Source organism: Rhipicephalus microplus, unplaced genomic scaffold (assembly GCF_043290135.1).
Source record: "Rhipicephalus microplus isolate Deutch F79 unplaced genomic scaffold, USDA_Rmic scaffold_24, whole genome shotgun sequence".
Taxonomy (NCBI): Eukaryota; Metazoa; Arthropoda; class Arachnida; order Ixodida; family Ixodidae; genus Rhipicephalus; species Rhipicephalus microplus.
The window spans coordinates 559807-577375 of NW_027464597.1; the positions used below are offsets into that span (position 1 = coordinate 559807).

General features: G+C 44.7%; 1 protein-coding gene across 1 annotated transcript; it reads right to left on the minus strand.

Moving 5' to 3' along the window:
* Positions 1-2679: 2679 nt before the first annotated feature.
* On the minus strand, positions 2680-13235 carry LOC119180940 (CHH-like protein). The gene is made up of 3 exons (XM_037432085.2): positions 13033-13235; positions 11982-12217; positions 2680-3025 (listed from the first exon to the last, which is right to left on the minus strand). Exons 1-3 carry the CDS (start codon positions 13117-13119, stop codon positions 2920-2922), a joined length of 429 nt encoding a protein of 142 aa, XP_037287982.1. The 5' UTR covers positions 13120-13235; the 3' UTR covers positions 2680-2919.
* Positions 13236-17569: the final 4334 nt, after the last annotated feature.

The following is a 17569-nucleotide window of genomic DNA, read 5'->3' on the forward strand; positions in this document are numbered from 1 at the left end:
AATCGAGCTTTATTGTTGCCGCAAGGGTCGCTTATTTATTTGGCGGTTTAGCAGCTACGTAAACCTCTGTATACCATACTTACCAGCATTGCAAACTGAAATACAAGATACACAGCGAAGAACACGCCATCAATGAACTCAATAGATGACTTATACAATTCGCGTTTTATCTCTTTGTTTTCTTTTACGTATACCATCCTTGCTTGAAAACACAACGTCCTTCTGATACAAGAAACGTACATGAGCTATATTTTCGTCTTGTTTGCAGCGTACATTATGTATAAGCCTGTATAACAGTTAACATTGATTCTCAATAAACAATGCAACCGGTACGGCAGTCCTTATTGCTACGGACACAATGGCACCAGTGTAATATTTTAAATAACCGAGATATTGCCATCGCAACTACGACCACAGAAATAGGTGGCCTACATATAAAATGTCATCCCCAGCACGTTATAAAATAATTTTCTCTTTTTCACAGTCGCTTCTTGTCTGTCGCCCCACCATAAACAAAGTTCATAACCAATGTAGACAAAATATTTTGCACTGAACATAAATAAAAAGTAATGAATTAACAAACTATGAAATACAAACAACAGAGTGTAATAAATAATTTACCTAATAAACAATGAAACAAACAAGTTCGCACATTGTGAGATGTTCATCCATGAAGTCTTATGAAAAGGATGTTTTGAAGCCTGAAACAACCCGGAGACATTGAAAGAAAAGAAAATAGAGAGAACGCTGGATAAAATCCAGCGCTACTGCCCATTTTCATAAGTACGTCACCTGACGGTGAGTTTTCGTCAGTTCGCTTCGCAAAGAGTGTGGGATAGCTAGCGCCATCTCGAGGGCATGGAAAGCGAGCCGTCAAATGAGTGAGGGCTGTGTGTTGGCGGCTAGTTCTCCGTATCATCCGCTGCCATCGCACCGCTTTCTAGCTTGAACGAGCTCCTAGTACTCTCCGATCAGCTTTCTGAGCTGCTTCCACTCCACAATGAGCAATATTTTGTACCCTTCTACGCGTTGGACGAGCAGGTTGGCTTGTTATGGCTGGCAATGTATTGGATCCGGCCTGCAAGAGACTCTCATCGGCGTGCCCTCCCGACGCGGTACGCGTCCTGCAGGAACGCAAAAGGTGTATGCGTGCGCTGCAGGAAACGCGCATTGGCGTCACTGAAACACAAAACCTACGCCGTCTGCTGCGGTGCCCTCACAATGGCGACAGACTGTAGTTAGCGTCCACGGCGCTTGGGGCGCCCTTTTTCGAAAACGGTCTATTACTGTGTCTTTCTTTGTCCGTGTCTGCATCTTTTAGCGATAGCAATTATAAGGACAGTGTCCACTGGTTTTTTTTTTCCGTCGCCACCATCATTCACTGTATTTGTATACGTATCTATATATATGAACATTTCAAGAAAGAAAATCGGCCCCGTATCTGCATGTTTCATTTCAAATGTCATAGAAAGACAATAGTCTTGCGTCTGCGGACAGTGAACAAAGCGTCTATTTGATGTTCTGCGTGACAAAATCAGTGAATTGTATTCCGGAGGCGCTGCGTTAGAGAGTCTGGATTCGTGCAGCGAAGGTGAACGAGCGCATCGAGGCACGTTAGACACGAGCGCTATCTGGCTGTTATCTTCGAAAACGGAGGAAGGCGTGTGCGCCCGCCTTGGAGGCGATAAGGTGTAGAAGGCAAAGTCATGGGCAGCTGCTACCACAGTGTCATCTTAGCAATGCGTTGTATACACTTGCCTTTTTGAGCATCACGCTGCCTTCTCAGCGCAGCGTCGTAAATGCTATGGTCCGTGGAATTATTTATGTGTGCCTTTTTTAGTATAAATATATACATAAAAATATTGACGTGTTGTTATGGCGCTCTAGATATGCACAATAATTGCTCTTTAACTGACAATCACACAACTATGAACTCTGAATCTTATACTGGTGGCTGTTGCAGATTGGTTTGGTCGTTTGGGGTATCGTTTGGTGCCGTTTGACGCATCATTACGGCGAAAAACAGACAAATGTACAGACAGACCAAAATTTGTGCGTCGAAGTACGCCAAGAAAGACTATCGTCTTGAAAAATCCGCCCACGCGCGCTGACCAGCCCATTCCGATGTGCCGACGTGGGCTCATCCTTGCTTGCCTCCCACGCGTACTTCGCCCAACAAAAAAGGGATGGGGGAGGGTTAAATGCTTCAGGGCACGCGCTTATCCTTTGGCGGGGAAAATCATGTGCGTTTGACTTTCACTGAAATTATTTCATTAGTTTCCGGACCCACAAAGGAGAGTTCCGTCACTGCACAGGCCCCATTTGCAAAAAGAGCGTGCTTTTCATACACAGTGAAGTATAACAACTGGACATTTTTAGTTTGCACTAATCTGTACCTGTAATTAACTTTCGTGCGTCGTTTCTGTTTAAACAGCGTGTTACGTGTTCAGCAGTAAACGTTGCTAGTTCACTTTCATCCAGTGTATGTTGTTTTCTTGCGTCTGTGGTGCGTGAGCAACGCGCTGCACTTTTATCTGCTTGCCGTTCTCAGCGTTACATTCCAATTTGTTGCTATCGCTTATTCTTTTGTTCTTGCGGCGAAACTGTGACTTTGTTTCTCTTATTTCGTTTTAGTGCTGAATATGCATCACTGATCAATGTTCAAACAAGTCCAGAATATCAATTTAAGGCTCTGTTTAATTTTCTTTCCCTAGAATTTCAGCCAAAGTTGTAGTAATCGTTACTCACAAACCACTTTTTGTTTCATACTCGAGCAATCTCTCTGCCCTCTTTTTTGTCTTCTTCCTAGCCTACCGCAATTATTGGATGCGAAACTTTATTTGAAGTCCTAAGGTGCATGACAACGCGCAGCGGCCCACTTTGGGCAATGGCTACAAGAAGATATGCAGTGGCCCCGGATCATCCGTGGAGGTAGTTGATCATGCGTCGCAGGTCGGCCATTTCACCTTTCAATAGAAGGGCCTCAGCACACAGGTCAAAGTTTTCGTTCTTGAAGCAATTGTCTCTGGTGTCAACAGTCGCATGGGAGGCCAAGAAAGAAACAAAAGACGAAGATACAAAACACAGATTAAGTGCTGGTAAGATCAAAGAGTGTTCTACGTTTACCTACACTAAAACTGGCACTGCGATCTGTTGGACACATGAAAATGCTGGTATATGTGAGCTCCGAACTTCACTCGGATACGTATCGGTCGCATGGAGCCCGGACACATCGAAGACGCGTGTGGTTTCAACCCGTTCTTTGCGTCATAAGGATTGATTGTTTTTCAAGAAGCTTGTAGTAAAAACGTATTTCTTGGCTTTGCGCAGAAACGAATTTTATTTACCATTGAAAACTTTTACGCTTGAGTACGCTTTCAGGAAGCGTCGAAACTAACTGACAGCTTCTAAACTTCGCAGGCAGATGACAAGGCCAGTGTTCACTGTGTCGCTGATAATCATCTGTTTCTCTCTTTCGCCATTTCGCTATGCAGCAGAGGTCAATGTACTTTTAGTTTGGATATATTTACGAGCGAATAGAATGAAATATTGAAAGTTTTATTTTAGGACACCTTTATTTGCAGTCGTATATGCTTTTGAGCCGAAACCTCACTCAACACCAGTCAGCGAGAGCCTCGCACGCGTATATAGCATCATTCCCAGCGTGCCAATGGCACCTTTCAAGAAATTCGCATAGGTGGTGGTGCCGGATTACCGTCTAGATAGTGTTGTAAGAAAATACGGTGGCAATGTAACAATCCTGAAGGGGAAATGGCGCTGCCTGTTTTATCAAGTTCATTCATCAGGTTGTTTTATTAGGTTTTCTGTCACACACACTCAAATAAGGTGTTCGGGCCCACACGAAGAAAGAACAGATATCCACCGCATCCACAGATATCGATCTGCACAAAATCTAGGCTGCGAGAACAAAGCTGTACAGATAAACTAAACGAAAGCCTAGAACTACTCATCCTTTCGATATGAATAACGCCAACAGTTTTGTTTTGATTTTCCTAGTACGCTTTTCAGCATTGCGTAGCTGGTACATAATTGGTAGTCACTTGAAGTAAAGTTGTTTTATATTTTCCTGCTTATTGCTTAATAATAATAATAATAATAATAATAATAATAATAATAATATACGATAATACTTATATTGGTGAGGTTTTCTTTTTACGTTCAAGAAGTAATACATGAGAGAGAATTGACATAAGGCAGGGACGTTCACTATAGACAATGTAGGGTTTTCTACCCTACACGGGGTGTTCAATAAGAAAGCACTACGTTTCTCACTGCACACACAGTGCATTTTTGCTCAGGTGGTCGCTCAGTGATTTGGGTACTGCCGCAAGGCACGTGTGGCTTTCTGCGCTTATGCACCGTTGGACAATGCTCCCAATATCTCTTCTTGAGTAAAAGGCCGATCATCAAACCTCCTAATGTACTCTGATTAGAGCAGGAAACCCTAGTGAGGAGCTCAAAAAGTTTAGAGGGCCTCAAGTTAATTACGGTGCTCCTCAATTGAAGTTAACAGGCTCTCTCAAGCATTTTACCTCCATCTAAATTCGGCCGCCGCCATAGAGATGAGATTCCGCGACCTTTGAGTAGTAGTACCATAATCAATAGACCACCGTTTCGCGTGGCTGTAACATTATATAATATGTAGTCACCGCAATTTGTGCAATGAGCCAATAAGCCTGACTTTTGAATAGTTCTAGCTTCACCACGCACTTGCTCATTGTCGTTCACGTTATCGCAGAACTTGTTGCATAAAAAAATAAATCTTTAAATCCAACGATGTTTTTTTTTCTTCATCGTTGGAGGATTAAAGGAAGAAGACTGTGCCAGGAGGATATGATTGATTTGTAGGGTTTAACGTCCCAAAACCAACTTATGATTATGAGAGATGCCGTAGTGGAGGGCTCTGGAAATTTTGACCACCTGGGGTTCTTTAACGTGCCCCCAAATCTGAGCACACGAGCCTACAACATTTCCGCCTCCATCGTAAATGCAGCCGCCGCAGCCGGGATTTGAACCCGCGACTTACGGGTCAGCAGCCGAGTACCTTAGCCACTAGACCACCGTGGCTGGGCGTGCCAGAAAAATAATGCACAACTATTCGCGCAGTCTACGGTAAGTCCATGCGCTGGCAATGATATTTTTTTCTACTAAATGAGCATTACTCATCCCGCCATATACAGTGTGTTTCAGTTAGGCAACATTTCAGTTTGGCAATTTCTCATTTTGGCGACGCGATTTCCCGGTTTCATAGACTTTTCAAAATTGTTCTTTGATGCATATGGGTCATTTATTGTAAACCTGAGGCACCGCAGTAGCTTATCCCGTCGCGTGTCACGCTACTAAGCTCGAGGATGTGGGTTCGATTACCGCACACGACGGCTGCTCTTATGAAAGAGAAAAAGGCAACTGAAATGCAAACAAAGTACCAGGCTGCACGCTAAGAAACCTACAGGGTCAAATTTTTTTAATTTCTCTACTACGGCATTTCTATAAGCCCTTTCAATGCAACAACGAATATCACTCATTAGAATATTATTATGAAGAGGTCACACCAGGAACGCGAAACATCATTAGCCTGGGTTTCTTATGACAAGTTGTTTCAGACGTTTGGAAAGGGCAGTGCGATGACACAAACACGAAGTAACAGCACGCACAATGGGCACTTATTTGTCCCTTTCTCTTCGTGCTACTCTTTTCAAATAAGTATTGTTACGCTTGAAGGAGAATCTCAAAGGCTGAAAAGAGTCGTTTATGAGAATGAGCTCAGGAGCAGCCGACTAGTTTGAGCTCCACCTGATCGTCTCCTGCTTTTCCAACTCTGAGGGGCAAGCACCAATACCATTGTCTTTTTCCATGGGCGCAACATTCACGCACATGTAGATGAAAGCCACTGGACGAGTCAATGGAGTTCTCTTTGGTGCGAATTGTTTTAGACGTGCAGGCGAAAGCACTTGGTAATGATGTAACCAGGGGTTCTGCCCAGAGGACCGAAGCCAGCCAGAGTCTCGGGGAGATCTCAAGGAGAGGAGGGCGGAGCTGCTAACAGTTACTTTTATTTATATAATTTACTTGTAGCGTGCTACATGATGGTGGTAGCATTATGGAAGCTCTCGACGGAAGCATGATGGGAGCTTCTGCGAGCTTGTCATAGCCTGTCAGGAGAGCCTTGGCGTTCGAATTTTCTGTCCTGGCCTTCCCTGGACTCCCTGCAGGAAAAAACAATGGAGGCCAAGACAGTCTAATGAAGATTGCCATCTCCTTCTCCGCCCCCCAAAGAGGAAGATGAAACGCCGCCTCCTTCCCAACCCACAAAAGGGGGAAGAGGCGTGCCCAGTTCAGCCCATGGCGAGGGAGAAAGACTGCACACCACACACGACACAGCACAGCAGGAAGAAGTTGACTTACATAGAAGTCTATTTCGTAGTCTGTTGCAGTGATGGGTATGCGGCGCCCGCCAGACCACAAATTGTGGAAACAGCGGCATCAAGGCGCCACACAGAATGTGGGAAAGGCATCCGCAGACGGTTCTCAGACGCTGAGCCGTTTGCCCGGGGCACCTTGACGACAAAGCAAGCCGCCTCGACAGCCGACTACTCTTCCTAATCCGTCAGTTGGTCAGGCGTGTCCAAAAGGTTCTACTAGGGGCGCCGACGACCTGGGATAACTAAAAGAACAATTTCTCTGTTGTCGCCACTCTTGGTGCATCTCTGGGAGCATTGACTCACAAAAAATCAGGGTAGGCTCAGCCACCATGTCTCATGCGACAAAGCGGTGTCAAGCCAGGCAGGCCAATCATAACATTACTTGGCAGCTCGTCGACCAGTCGCTGAGTGGCAGTATAGGTGGCCTCTGTCAGTCTGTCGACATTAGCAAGTGGTTCATTGAATGTGGCCAAAAAAATTGGCATAACCGGCACTTTAGCGTAGCAGTCAACAACTACATAAAATCACCAGGGCAATGAATCGCAGGTCAGTGGTGCTTGTCGATTGTCATAACATGCATTCTCTTTGTCTTGCAATACCGACGTGCGTCATCTAGCTCTGCGATACGTCTCTTCGGCAAAGCAGAGGGTCTTGGTGTCATTAATGTAGTCGTAATCACAGAACGAGCAGACTTTGTCGACTCTGCACTGAGACGAACGTGTCTACAGCAAGAAGAAAGAAAAAAATTGTGCGGTCTCGGGCTTTGTGGTGTTGAATGCGTATGTTATGAACGGTGCATTGTTTCCCACGTCAACCCAGTTTTTGTGGTTTGATCAGGTATACATTGACACCATATTGATAACTGTGTTGTTTGTACGTTCCGTAAGCCCATTTGTTTGTACGTGCTATGGAGTCGAGTGACGCAGGTGCGATTCGTACAAAAGAAGCAGCGTTTCCGCGGCATCTCTTGAGCATTCGCATCCATGGTCGTTCATGATGAGGCAAGGGGGGGCTGTGTCAGAGGATGAGGTGCTCTAGCAAGAACAACAAGACGTCACTGGTCATCTCGCAGTAGCGTGCCAGATAGTCGACTCAAACTATCATCTATCGGTTGTCCTTAGCTTCATTTTTTAATGGACCTACGAAGTGAATTCCCACGTATTCAAAAGTTCTGCTTGAACTTGGCATCCACTGCAGTACACCAGCTGGAGCAGTAGATGTACCTTTGTAACGGTGACATTGCATGCAGCAGCTGGCTAGATAAATCTCAACAGGCTTTTGCATACCAGGCCAATAAAAGCGTTCTTTAGTCCGGTAAAGCACCCGCGCAGAACCTAAATGCCCAGATGTAGGAAAGTCATGCGTGGCACTCGTGATCACTTATCAGAGGCACTCTGGCACCACCAGAACAAAACGTGCGGTAATGCTAGAAATATTCCTCTCGTACAACACTCCATCACTCACGCAGAAATAGTGTGCTCTAGTAGAGATTGATGCGGCAGCGAACGACGGCGCTTGTTTAGCATCCTTTCGCTGTATGCTGATTCAAAACTGTGAAAGTCCGGGAAATTAGGCTACCCAGAAGTAACAAATTGGCCAGGGTTACCGGCGTCACAGTCCGTTCTTTGTTTTACAGAGTGGCCTGCGTGAAAGGCAGTCCGCATCGACATGTTGTTGACCACAATTATGAGCGACGGCAAAGTATTATTTTAGCGGCGTAAGTGCCCTGTGCGCAAAGCGGCCACAACAGTCACAAATTTTAAACTCCTACAAAAAGAGTAGTAGTCAGTTACAACTATGAAGAGGCGTCCATTCAGGTAAAACTGAAGCCAATGAATTGCCATTAATAGCGTCAGTCAATCTTGTTGTGTAACAAGGTAATTTTGCTCAGGCCTGCTTAGGGGGCGATTTGCGTATGCGATGACGTGATCGCGGTCACCGTAACGTTGGACTACAATGACAACAATACCTACGCCGCTAGCGTTCGTATAAAGTTCTGTCGGAGCAGAAGAATTGATGCGCTGAAGAACGGGTTGTGACATGCAAAGAAACTTCCATTTACGAAACGAAGAATCGAAATATGGAGCTCACTCAAAGAAAATGCCCTTTCGTAGGAGGCATGTGAGAGGATGCGCGACGTCCGTGAATTTCCGAATAACGCGGCGGAAGTACGAACATAGCCCCAGAGAAATTGTGGAGCTCCATGATGAAGTTGGGCCTTGAATGTCTCAACGGCTGCTGTCTTCAGAGGATCAGAGTCAGTGGCATCGTTGTCAACTAGACGCCCAAGCACAGGCATTTGGAAATCTCTGAAGTGAAATTACTTCCAGCTACCAACAAAAACAGCGTTTCAGATGCAATTAAAACAATGTCCAGGCACAAGTTTTCTTCACTGAGTGTGCGGCCTCAGATGACCATGTTGTCGAAGTTGCACATGCAGATGTTCAACTTCAATCCGCATAAATTGATGTCTATAAACCTCTCGAACGTTGCTGGAGCATTTCGTAATCTAAATGGCACCACGCTGAAAACAAAGAGGCTATCAAGAATTACAGTCTTTTTCTTGTTCTGTTAGTGCATCGGAATTGGCCTGACGCAAATCATGAGTCTACGGAAGAAAATAAGAGGCCAAATGCAAGCAGTCTACTGCGTCTCCAATACGTAGCAGTGAGTATATGTTCTTTATAGTTACACCACATAGTCGGTGATGGTCTACACAAAGTTTTCAAGATTCACCCTACTGGTTCTGCCCACGGACTGGCTGACTCTTGTATCAGTCCCTTTCACGTGATATGCTGCGCTTGATCGTTGATAACTTTAAGTTCTGACGGGGAAATACAATATAGACTTTCCTGACATAAACTTGCCACACCAGTGTAGATCGTATGGCCTGTTGCAGACACGGTGATTAGGGTCACTTTGTCCTCCTGACTGATCTCGAACACCAAAACGTGCTTCGAAAGCACGCCCATTAATGTTCAGCGTTCACTTGTGCTGAGCGACTTATTTATCATTGCCAGAAGCGCCTTGTCTGTGCTGTGTCAACCAGGTTCTTCGAACATGTCTGTAAGCTCGTGCACCAATACGGACGCGTGTTCTCTGCTAACCGAGGTTATTTTCAAACCGTCCGGTAGTATCATGGCTCTGAAGAACCAATTATTTTCCATTAGTCAGTGAGCCCACCTTTGGTAGACACCACAAAATGGGGAACCAATGAATTCTTTGTCATGCAGTTAATGTGCATAGGTTCTAAGCTTGCATCGAGGCGTACTCTAGACGACGCTAGTATAAGCTTATTGCCACATGCACACATTGTAGTTTTTTCCACATGTCCTCATGGCATCTGGTAACTCACAGATATTTTTCTTGTGTGAGAGTCTACAGAGGAACTATATTACCACAGAAGTCATATGCCCAGAATGACGTAATTAGTGGATCGAGGAATACGTGCAAGCACTGTTGTAGTGATAAGGCCTCTATAAAGCACGTCAGTGGTAAAGGCACCAACAGGACGCAATGGCTCTTCAGTTACTCCTCAAAACCACTAGTATCATTCCCCTTAAAACAACTTTTCTTCCTAAAATGCCAACAAAGAAAGCCCTTATCACTGATATTGTCACCCCTGTGTGAACCAAGTCCATCACAGGCAGACCATATGTACTTTGTTTAAGCTTGTAAATGTACTTTGTTTGGCTTGTGCATGTACTTTGTTTCAAGCTTCAAAACAGTAGGTATTTTCGTCAAAGCAATCTCACCCCATTACCCTGCTGACTAGTTTTACAGAGACAAACGAGATGCTTCGTGACACAGTGGCGAAGGAGAACGATGAACATCAGGTCACAGTGCAGGCGTCAGACTCCTGTCAGATTTCGAGGAGTAGTTGAGAAAGCTGCTGCACCAACAACTCTCGTCAGGTGGTATGTGTGCTGGCCACAAGACAACGTGAGGCCGTTTGGAGAGTCGTGGAAAGCCTGAAAGTTGGTCATACTACAGAGCCAAGCAGTGCTTCCTAAACCACAATATATAGCCCAGAAAACCTAAAAAAAGCACACTGGCATAAGTCAAAACGTGAGTTTCTGTTTGGGGATTGAGTGTCCTCCTTTGCTTCTATAAAGAGGTGGACTCGCCGAATGCGCCTTAACCAGACGTCGGGTGTCGAGGGAGCATGCGCTGAGCATGTCGGTCGTACCGCGAAGTGGGCAATCGGGTCTTCACTCATGTCTGGGGGACTTGCCTGTATTTCGCAGTCGTTGCACTTATCGTCCGCTGCGAAGGTTTCGAAAGAGACGCAGCCATAGTCTCACGTGGTGTTTAAAACCCATGGCCAGCTGTTCAACGTGCCATTTCCCCGCCAGATGCCACTGGCGAAAACTGTCGAATGGTCGAAAAAAGCTCGAAGGCAGGATTTTTCTCCACACTGGCAACTGTGGTAACATCTGCCAGCCGGCAAAGCTTTGGCGCAGTTCGACGCATCTTGGGCGTTTTCAACGTTCAGAAATGACCAATGCCTTCAGAAACATAACTGATGCTTCCTTTTTCCGAATACAAAATATAAGTTGTGCATGTCTCTCCTCAGAGTAGTGCATATTGTGACAGTGTTTGCTCAGCCCCCTTCTTTTTAGTGACCGAGTAAACGAAACAAAACTTGAGCTCTTGAAAGAAAAAATCTGACGTTGCGAGCGTCTCCTCAAGCTTTTCATACAACAGCACGGCGGTGTCGATCAAGGAGAACATTACATTGGTTAGTTGAACGGATAAATCTCACCCATTAGCCTAACTTACTCATTTCTACTCGGTGATCCACGCATAAACATGATCTCTCATTCTTATTCCAAAGGGTCGTAGAACTCGGTAGTGGTGAGCGGACTACAATGTACTCTCCTGGCAATATCTGCTCATTCGGGCAAGTCGAATGCACTTACGGCAGATGGCGGGCAACGAGCAAGTCAACAGCTTCGTGTTAGGCTGCAGAACTGATGTTTCCATAGTCGAAAGCGCATACACAGCACCTCCACCGCTGTACTACGCTTAAAGATACTGTTAGAGACTTAAAGGGGCTCTTTCTTTGGCCGTGAAAGTGCGCTTACAAGGGGCCTACTATATAGAGATGCTGACAATGGCTATATAAATGGTTCACACCTGCTCTGATGTATATATATATATATATATATATATATATATATATATATATATATATATATATATATGTGGTATGTGTAATGAATGACAGAATAGATAGAGATACCAATTTATAGGCTCGCGATCAAAACCATGCTGATTACCTTCTTCTTTTCTAACTTCGAGTGGCAAGCACGTACACTCCATGGCGTCTTCACCATCTTCATTATGTGCGCAACAGTATGACGCACCAACTATCCTAAACCAAGCTACTCCTCGCGCGCATTTGTGACAAGCTGTCCGAATCTGCGATCATGAGTTCATACTAACTTAGTTGTGGTGATCGTTCACTCTGTCTGATAGTTTGTTATGTGGAAGCTCTGCAGTATTTTTGTGAATTTGAGTACTTTGGTACCGTACCTGCACAGGTTGTAGGCCTCTGATTTTTGGTACAGCTGGTAGCACTCTTCGCAGATGCGCTCGAGGTGGGCCAGGTATGACTGCTCGAAGTTGCCGCGGCAGCCCAGCTCCAAGAAAGAGCGCTTGTGGTGGTCGAGTGCCGCGCAAACGAGGGGCTGCGTGAGCACCATAAACAAGCACACGAGCAGTGCAGACGCCAGACAATGAACGGGCACCAGCAGGAAGCCAGCACTCATCTGCGAATGTTACAAGGAGAGAGAGCACGTTTATGTTATATAAGAGGGTTTGTGCTTAAACACAGGTTGCGCAAAGGCTTATAAATAAGAGCAGCTAACGAAGATTTTCTTCTATGCAACATTTGTTTGCAGTCAAGAGCACTAAATAGGAAGCAGAAAAAAAGCATAAGTTATATGTAACTACATCGTAAAGTGCCGCCACAACGGATGGTAATTAAGAGTTTCTAACTAAACTTTACGAAAAGCTGTGTGAACCTGAAGATGGGTTGGAAGAAAGTTCGAGAGGCAGATGAAATTAAGGTTGCGTTGACAACGTAAAGGTTGCGCATTAAGCAAAGTACTGGAGAAAAATAGAGTGACGTAAAGGTGTTTGCACTGCATTGCGCGTGATTATGCTGATAGTGGTAAAAAAAAATGAGTTATAGCCTCAGCAGTGGTGAAGTGGTACAGAGTCTACTCCTAGCGCCTGGGGTGTGGGGCTCTACCCCTATTTTTCTACGGGGGAAACAGGTACTCTGACGTGGCATTTCGTTGTCTTTCATAAGGCATTTTCAGCTTTACGCACGTTTTCACTGGATTTGAGGAGGTCGCAAAACTGTCATATTGTCACAATGACTGTTTCACAAAACAGAGGCCTTGCATGTCAGTGAAAAGCGCTTAAACGGAACAAACGCAGAGGCGGCAGTGCCTTGAGGGAGCGTGTTGTCATACTAAGTGTAGAGCGAGTAAGGTTGCAGCACTACGCTAAGAGAAAAGGAGAGCGTCAGCTATTCATGTCTACTCGGATACGGACAAAAGTAGCAAAATATACCCACGGTTTGTGACTTGTGCCTTTTCTTTCTTCCGTGAGAACGCTGAACGGGGGCTCGCACAGCTATTGCCTCGTGGTGATTATTCGACATAAACCAGTCAAAGACGTTCGCCAGGAGGTAAGGTATTCACCATCGGGCCTCGCGTCAGTGAAAATACATCTGCCTTTTAGGATTAACCTCTACTAGACCAGCTGGAGTGTGCGCGCCTGTCATTACGCACTGCTCACTTATATTTACGACCTCGTCAGGAGGCGTGATGGCAGCCAGAGGGAGCAAGGGAGGCTCGCCTTGCTCTCGCTTTTCTTATTGGGTGCGCGAGTGGACGTAGGCCGGGACGTCACAAGGGAGCGGATGTCACGTGCGAACAGCACGCACGCGCGCTCCCTGACTTTTCGTAACCGAACCGTCAGGCCCGCAGCGAATGATGTTGCTAGGTTTTTCTTGTTGGCGTCTTCTGTTCATTTCTCTACAAACTCTTCTCTGAATGTTGCGTTGAGGCATCGTTCGTTTCCATCACAATTACCCTGATCCTCTGCATATCTCCTGCGTGAACTGCTATAAACTCAAACAATCGGCTCCATAGACTCCCTCACGATTCCCCATTAACACAGTCGGGTTTTCAATAATGCCATTCATTTTCATATAGGTATTTTCATTTTATTTGTTTTATTTTCAAATACTGCAGCCCAATACAGGGCTATTGCAGGAGTTGGGTACATTTACATGAACAAAATACACAGATTACAAGGTTGACATAAAAAAATGGTTTATTATAACAGTGCATCTACCGATTCCGACAACGATAATTCACGAATACTACCGCGTAAGTCATTCCACATTTCAATAACTCAAGGAAAAAAACTGTTATTGAAAATTTTCGTGTGTGTAAAGAAAGGCTTTAGGTTGAGGCTGTGGTAACGTATAGTTTAAAGAGTATCAGCATATGAGATGTAATCATCTGAAGATAGTCGACAAGATGAGTGAAGAAATGATTGCAATAGCTTCGAAGAATTGGTATCCCGTCTGGTGGATAGGAGAGGGAGTTTTAAGGAAGTCATTGCTGATGAAGGTGAAAAGTTATGGTGTAGCGATGGCAAATGAAACTAATAGCCTTTTTTTGAACAGATTCAATTTTGTTGACGTCTCATGTTATATACGGGTTCCAGACCCATGAAGCATATTCTAGTATAGGGCGTACGAGCGTTTTATACAACAGTAACTTGGTGCATTTCGGAGATTTAGATGACGTACGACGCAGGTAACCTAACTTTTTCAGTGCTTTGGATGTGATGTAATCAATATGCCGCGACCAATGTAAGTTGTGTGATAAGATAACCCCAAGGTATTTATACTCTTGTGCCCGGGGAATTATTGTGTTCTCGGAAGTGTAATCATGCAGCAACGGAGAACGGCTGTTAGTGAATGATACCACTACAGTTTTCTGAAAGTTAATGCGCATCTGCCAAAGCCTGCACCATGTGCAAAAGCTGGTGAAGGAATCCTGAAGTAAGGCATGATCGCTAGGAGAAGAAATTACTTGATGTAAGACGCAGTCGTCGGCATAAAGACGGACCTGAGAGTTGAAACTGTTGGGAAGGTCATTTATAAATATTAGAAATAGTAAAGGTCCTAGAACGGATCCCCGTGGAACACCCGAAGTTACATCGACAGTTGAGGACGAAGTGGAGTGGAATGACACATATTGAGATCGAGATTTAAGAAAGCTAGCTGTCCAGTTGGTTAATCGAGGGTTGTTTAAAATAACATCAATTTTACTTAGCAGCCTATTGTGTATAACTGTGTCGAAGGCTTTGGAAAAGTCTATGAATAACGCGTCAATCTGATTGCCAACGTCAAAATTGCTGGATATGTCATGCGCAATTTCGACCAGTTGTGTTAGTGTGCTGAAACCGCGACGAAAGCCATGTTGAATGTTCGAGAGTTGGTTATTTTACTCAAGATATTCCGTTATCTGATTGTGAATGACATGCTCAAGAAGTTTACTGGAATTTGAAGTAAGTGATATCGGTCTGTAGTTAGACAGGAGTTGCTTGTTACTAGACTTATGCAAGGGCAAGACTTTGGCTAGTTTTCAGGACTGGGGGACAGTGCTTGAAAATACGGATTTTCGAAAAATGATTGACAGATAACGTGCACACCACAGAGAGTATCGTACGAGAAAGCTGTTTGGAATGTCGTCGAGACCAGTGCACTTTTTTGTGTATAACCTAAGTATCATGTTAAGGATGCCGATCTCGTTAATCAAGACATCATCAATAGCGAGCTCATCGTATTGAGCGATTTCATAGTATAAGTTGTTTAGACGTGGCCCTAGCTACAAGGATCTGTGAACTTCTACATAAACGAGAATGTTTTCACAATTAGAACCTATTCAGGTGTAGGTACAGTGGGCGTGAAAGGTTTAGAAGAAGGTGGTATGAGAAAACCTTGAATTTAGTGGAGGTTTCTGAGAACATTTGTTTGAACTGCAGAATACATAGTCTTTGCCTGATTTTTACCGAGGCGGAAACTAAAATTTCTTTGACTGGCAAAGACGCGGTACTTATCAGCTTCCCGTGGTTTCTAAGAATTTTGCCGGTCTCGTGGTCCCTAAATTTTTGTAGGCGACTGCCAAACGAACAAGATGTGTGAATTCCCTTAGCAATCATTTATATATGAACCAATATTAAGCCGACTTCAGTTTGCGTAAACGCCCTATGGTCTCTCAATTGACGCCTTCTTTGATTTTTTGTGTTTGTTTTATTATACCATGCATAGCATTCGTCTATGTTAGCACCCGCATTTTCGAAAAAATGGGATACTTTTTAACATAAAAGAGGCAGCTTGGAATATGAAGTAGATGAAGTCCTATTACTGAATTTACAGGGCCAGAGCTTCTTTGTGCATATTTCACAGAATCACCGCTTCTTTATCAACAGTAAAAGACGACCGGGTTTCACTACTGAAACTCACTGTCTAGAAAAACAAAACAAAAATAAACTGGCGGAAACTCTTTCGTATATATGTACGTGGTTTACATTATGAAGAAAACTCTGTTACTAGCGTGACTGGTACAGATAATTTTGTGCAGCTCATTGCATATGATCCGCCACACACGGAGCATAGCTTGACTTTGTGGTTAACCGAAAAACCACTTGCCTGCGTTACGCAAAGCATGCAGCGATGACAGCTTACAACAGGATGCGACAGCACGGCTCCCTAAGGCGCTCGGCATTTAAAACAGAGGCAATGTGATTGCGGATTTCGTTAGGCTGCGCCAATGTGTAAAAATTATCCCTACATTGTAGCAAGGCTGATAATATCCAATAACGCTTGTGAAGAATGTGCTGAGCACAGAATTTACTCAATTGCGTACCACTAGAGGTTATCGGCTGTCGCACGTTGCCGACACGCTACTAAGATCAGCTTTCATTGGGGGGGGGGGGGTCAGTCATTGGTTGCGGCGTCAACTCCAGAGGCACCAGTCTCAGTGGCGTATAACCCTTGTCTAGCCTCGTTAATAGGGACTTGATTCGGAAGAAACGTCGGTGGCTGGCACCTACTGTGGACATGGGGAGGCGTCCGGTCACGTACTGCGAGCCACTAAGCCAAAAAGATGAATTTGCTGCTTGCCTAAAACAACAACAACCTGAAAAAAAACAGAAAAATATCAATTTCCCCACTACTACATAGCCTGGCCCTGTAAGCCTTGTCGAGTAGTTGACAAAAAGTGACACCCTTGTTCTAGTAGAAAAAAATGGCCTCGTATCTGCAAATTTATCATAAAATTTCGCCGAAAGCCGATAGTCTTGCGTGTGGAGAAAGTGAACAAAACATTTATTTGATGCTCTGCGCAAGAAAATCGGTGAATGGTATTCTGGAGACGCTGCGATAGAGTGCCTCGGGCATGCAGTGGAGGCGAACGAGCGCATCAAGTCACGTCACACTTGAGACATGAGCACCATCTGGCAGTTTTTTTTTTTTGAAAAATGAAGCGCGTGGCTGTGAGACGGGTGTGCGCGCCGGTCTCAGAGGTGATAAGGTGTAGAACGCAAGTCGACCGGTAGGTGCCACCACTATCTCGTATTAGCAAAGCGTTGGAAACACTCACCTTTTCGTGCAAGCGTTGCATGGTCTGCGGAGCGTGATACGCGCTGTGATCTTCAAAAAATTTTGTGTGTGCCTTTTCTTGTAAAAGACGCACATGCAGATTACATACATCTTGTTATGGTGCCCCAGACATGCACAATTGCTTTTTAATTGACAATTGCCCAAGTATCAATGGTAAACATTGAGCAACATTGTTGGGCGCGGCGGATGGGGTCAGCAGTTTGAAGTATCTGGTGCTGTTAAGAGTGGATAAGCAGACAAATGTCCAGACAGGCAGACAGACAGACAGACAGACATACAGACAGACAGACAGACAGACAGACAGACAGACAGACGAAAATTTTTGTGTCGAAGGTCCCCAAGAAATACTGTCATCTTTAAAAAAATGCGCCACGTTTTCCAAAGGCTGTGGCAGAGGCTCAACCTATGG

Bases quoted from the DNA above. Each gene is read 5' to 3' on its own strand.
- LOC119180940 (XM_037432085.2), bottom strand. From the start codon at position 13,119: ATGTCGAATAATCACCACGAGGCAATAGCTGTGCGAGCCCCCGTTCAG. The intron at 12,218-13,032 runs GTGGGTATATTT...TAACATTCGCAG, and splicing joins AAAGGCACAAGTCACAAACC to ATGAGTGCTGGCTTCCTGCT. The intron at 3,026-11,981 runs GTACGGTACCAA...TGTTGACACCAG, and splicing joins GAGGCCTACAACCTGTGCAG to AGACAATTGCTTCAAGAACG.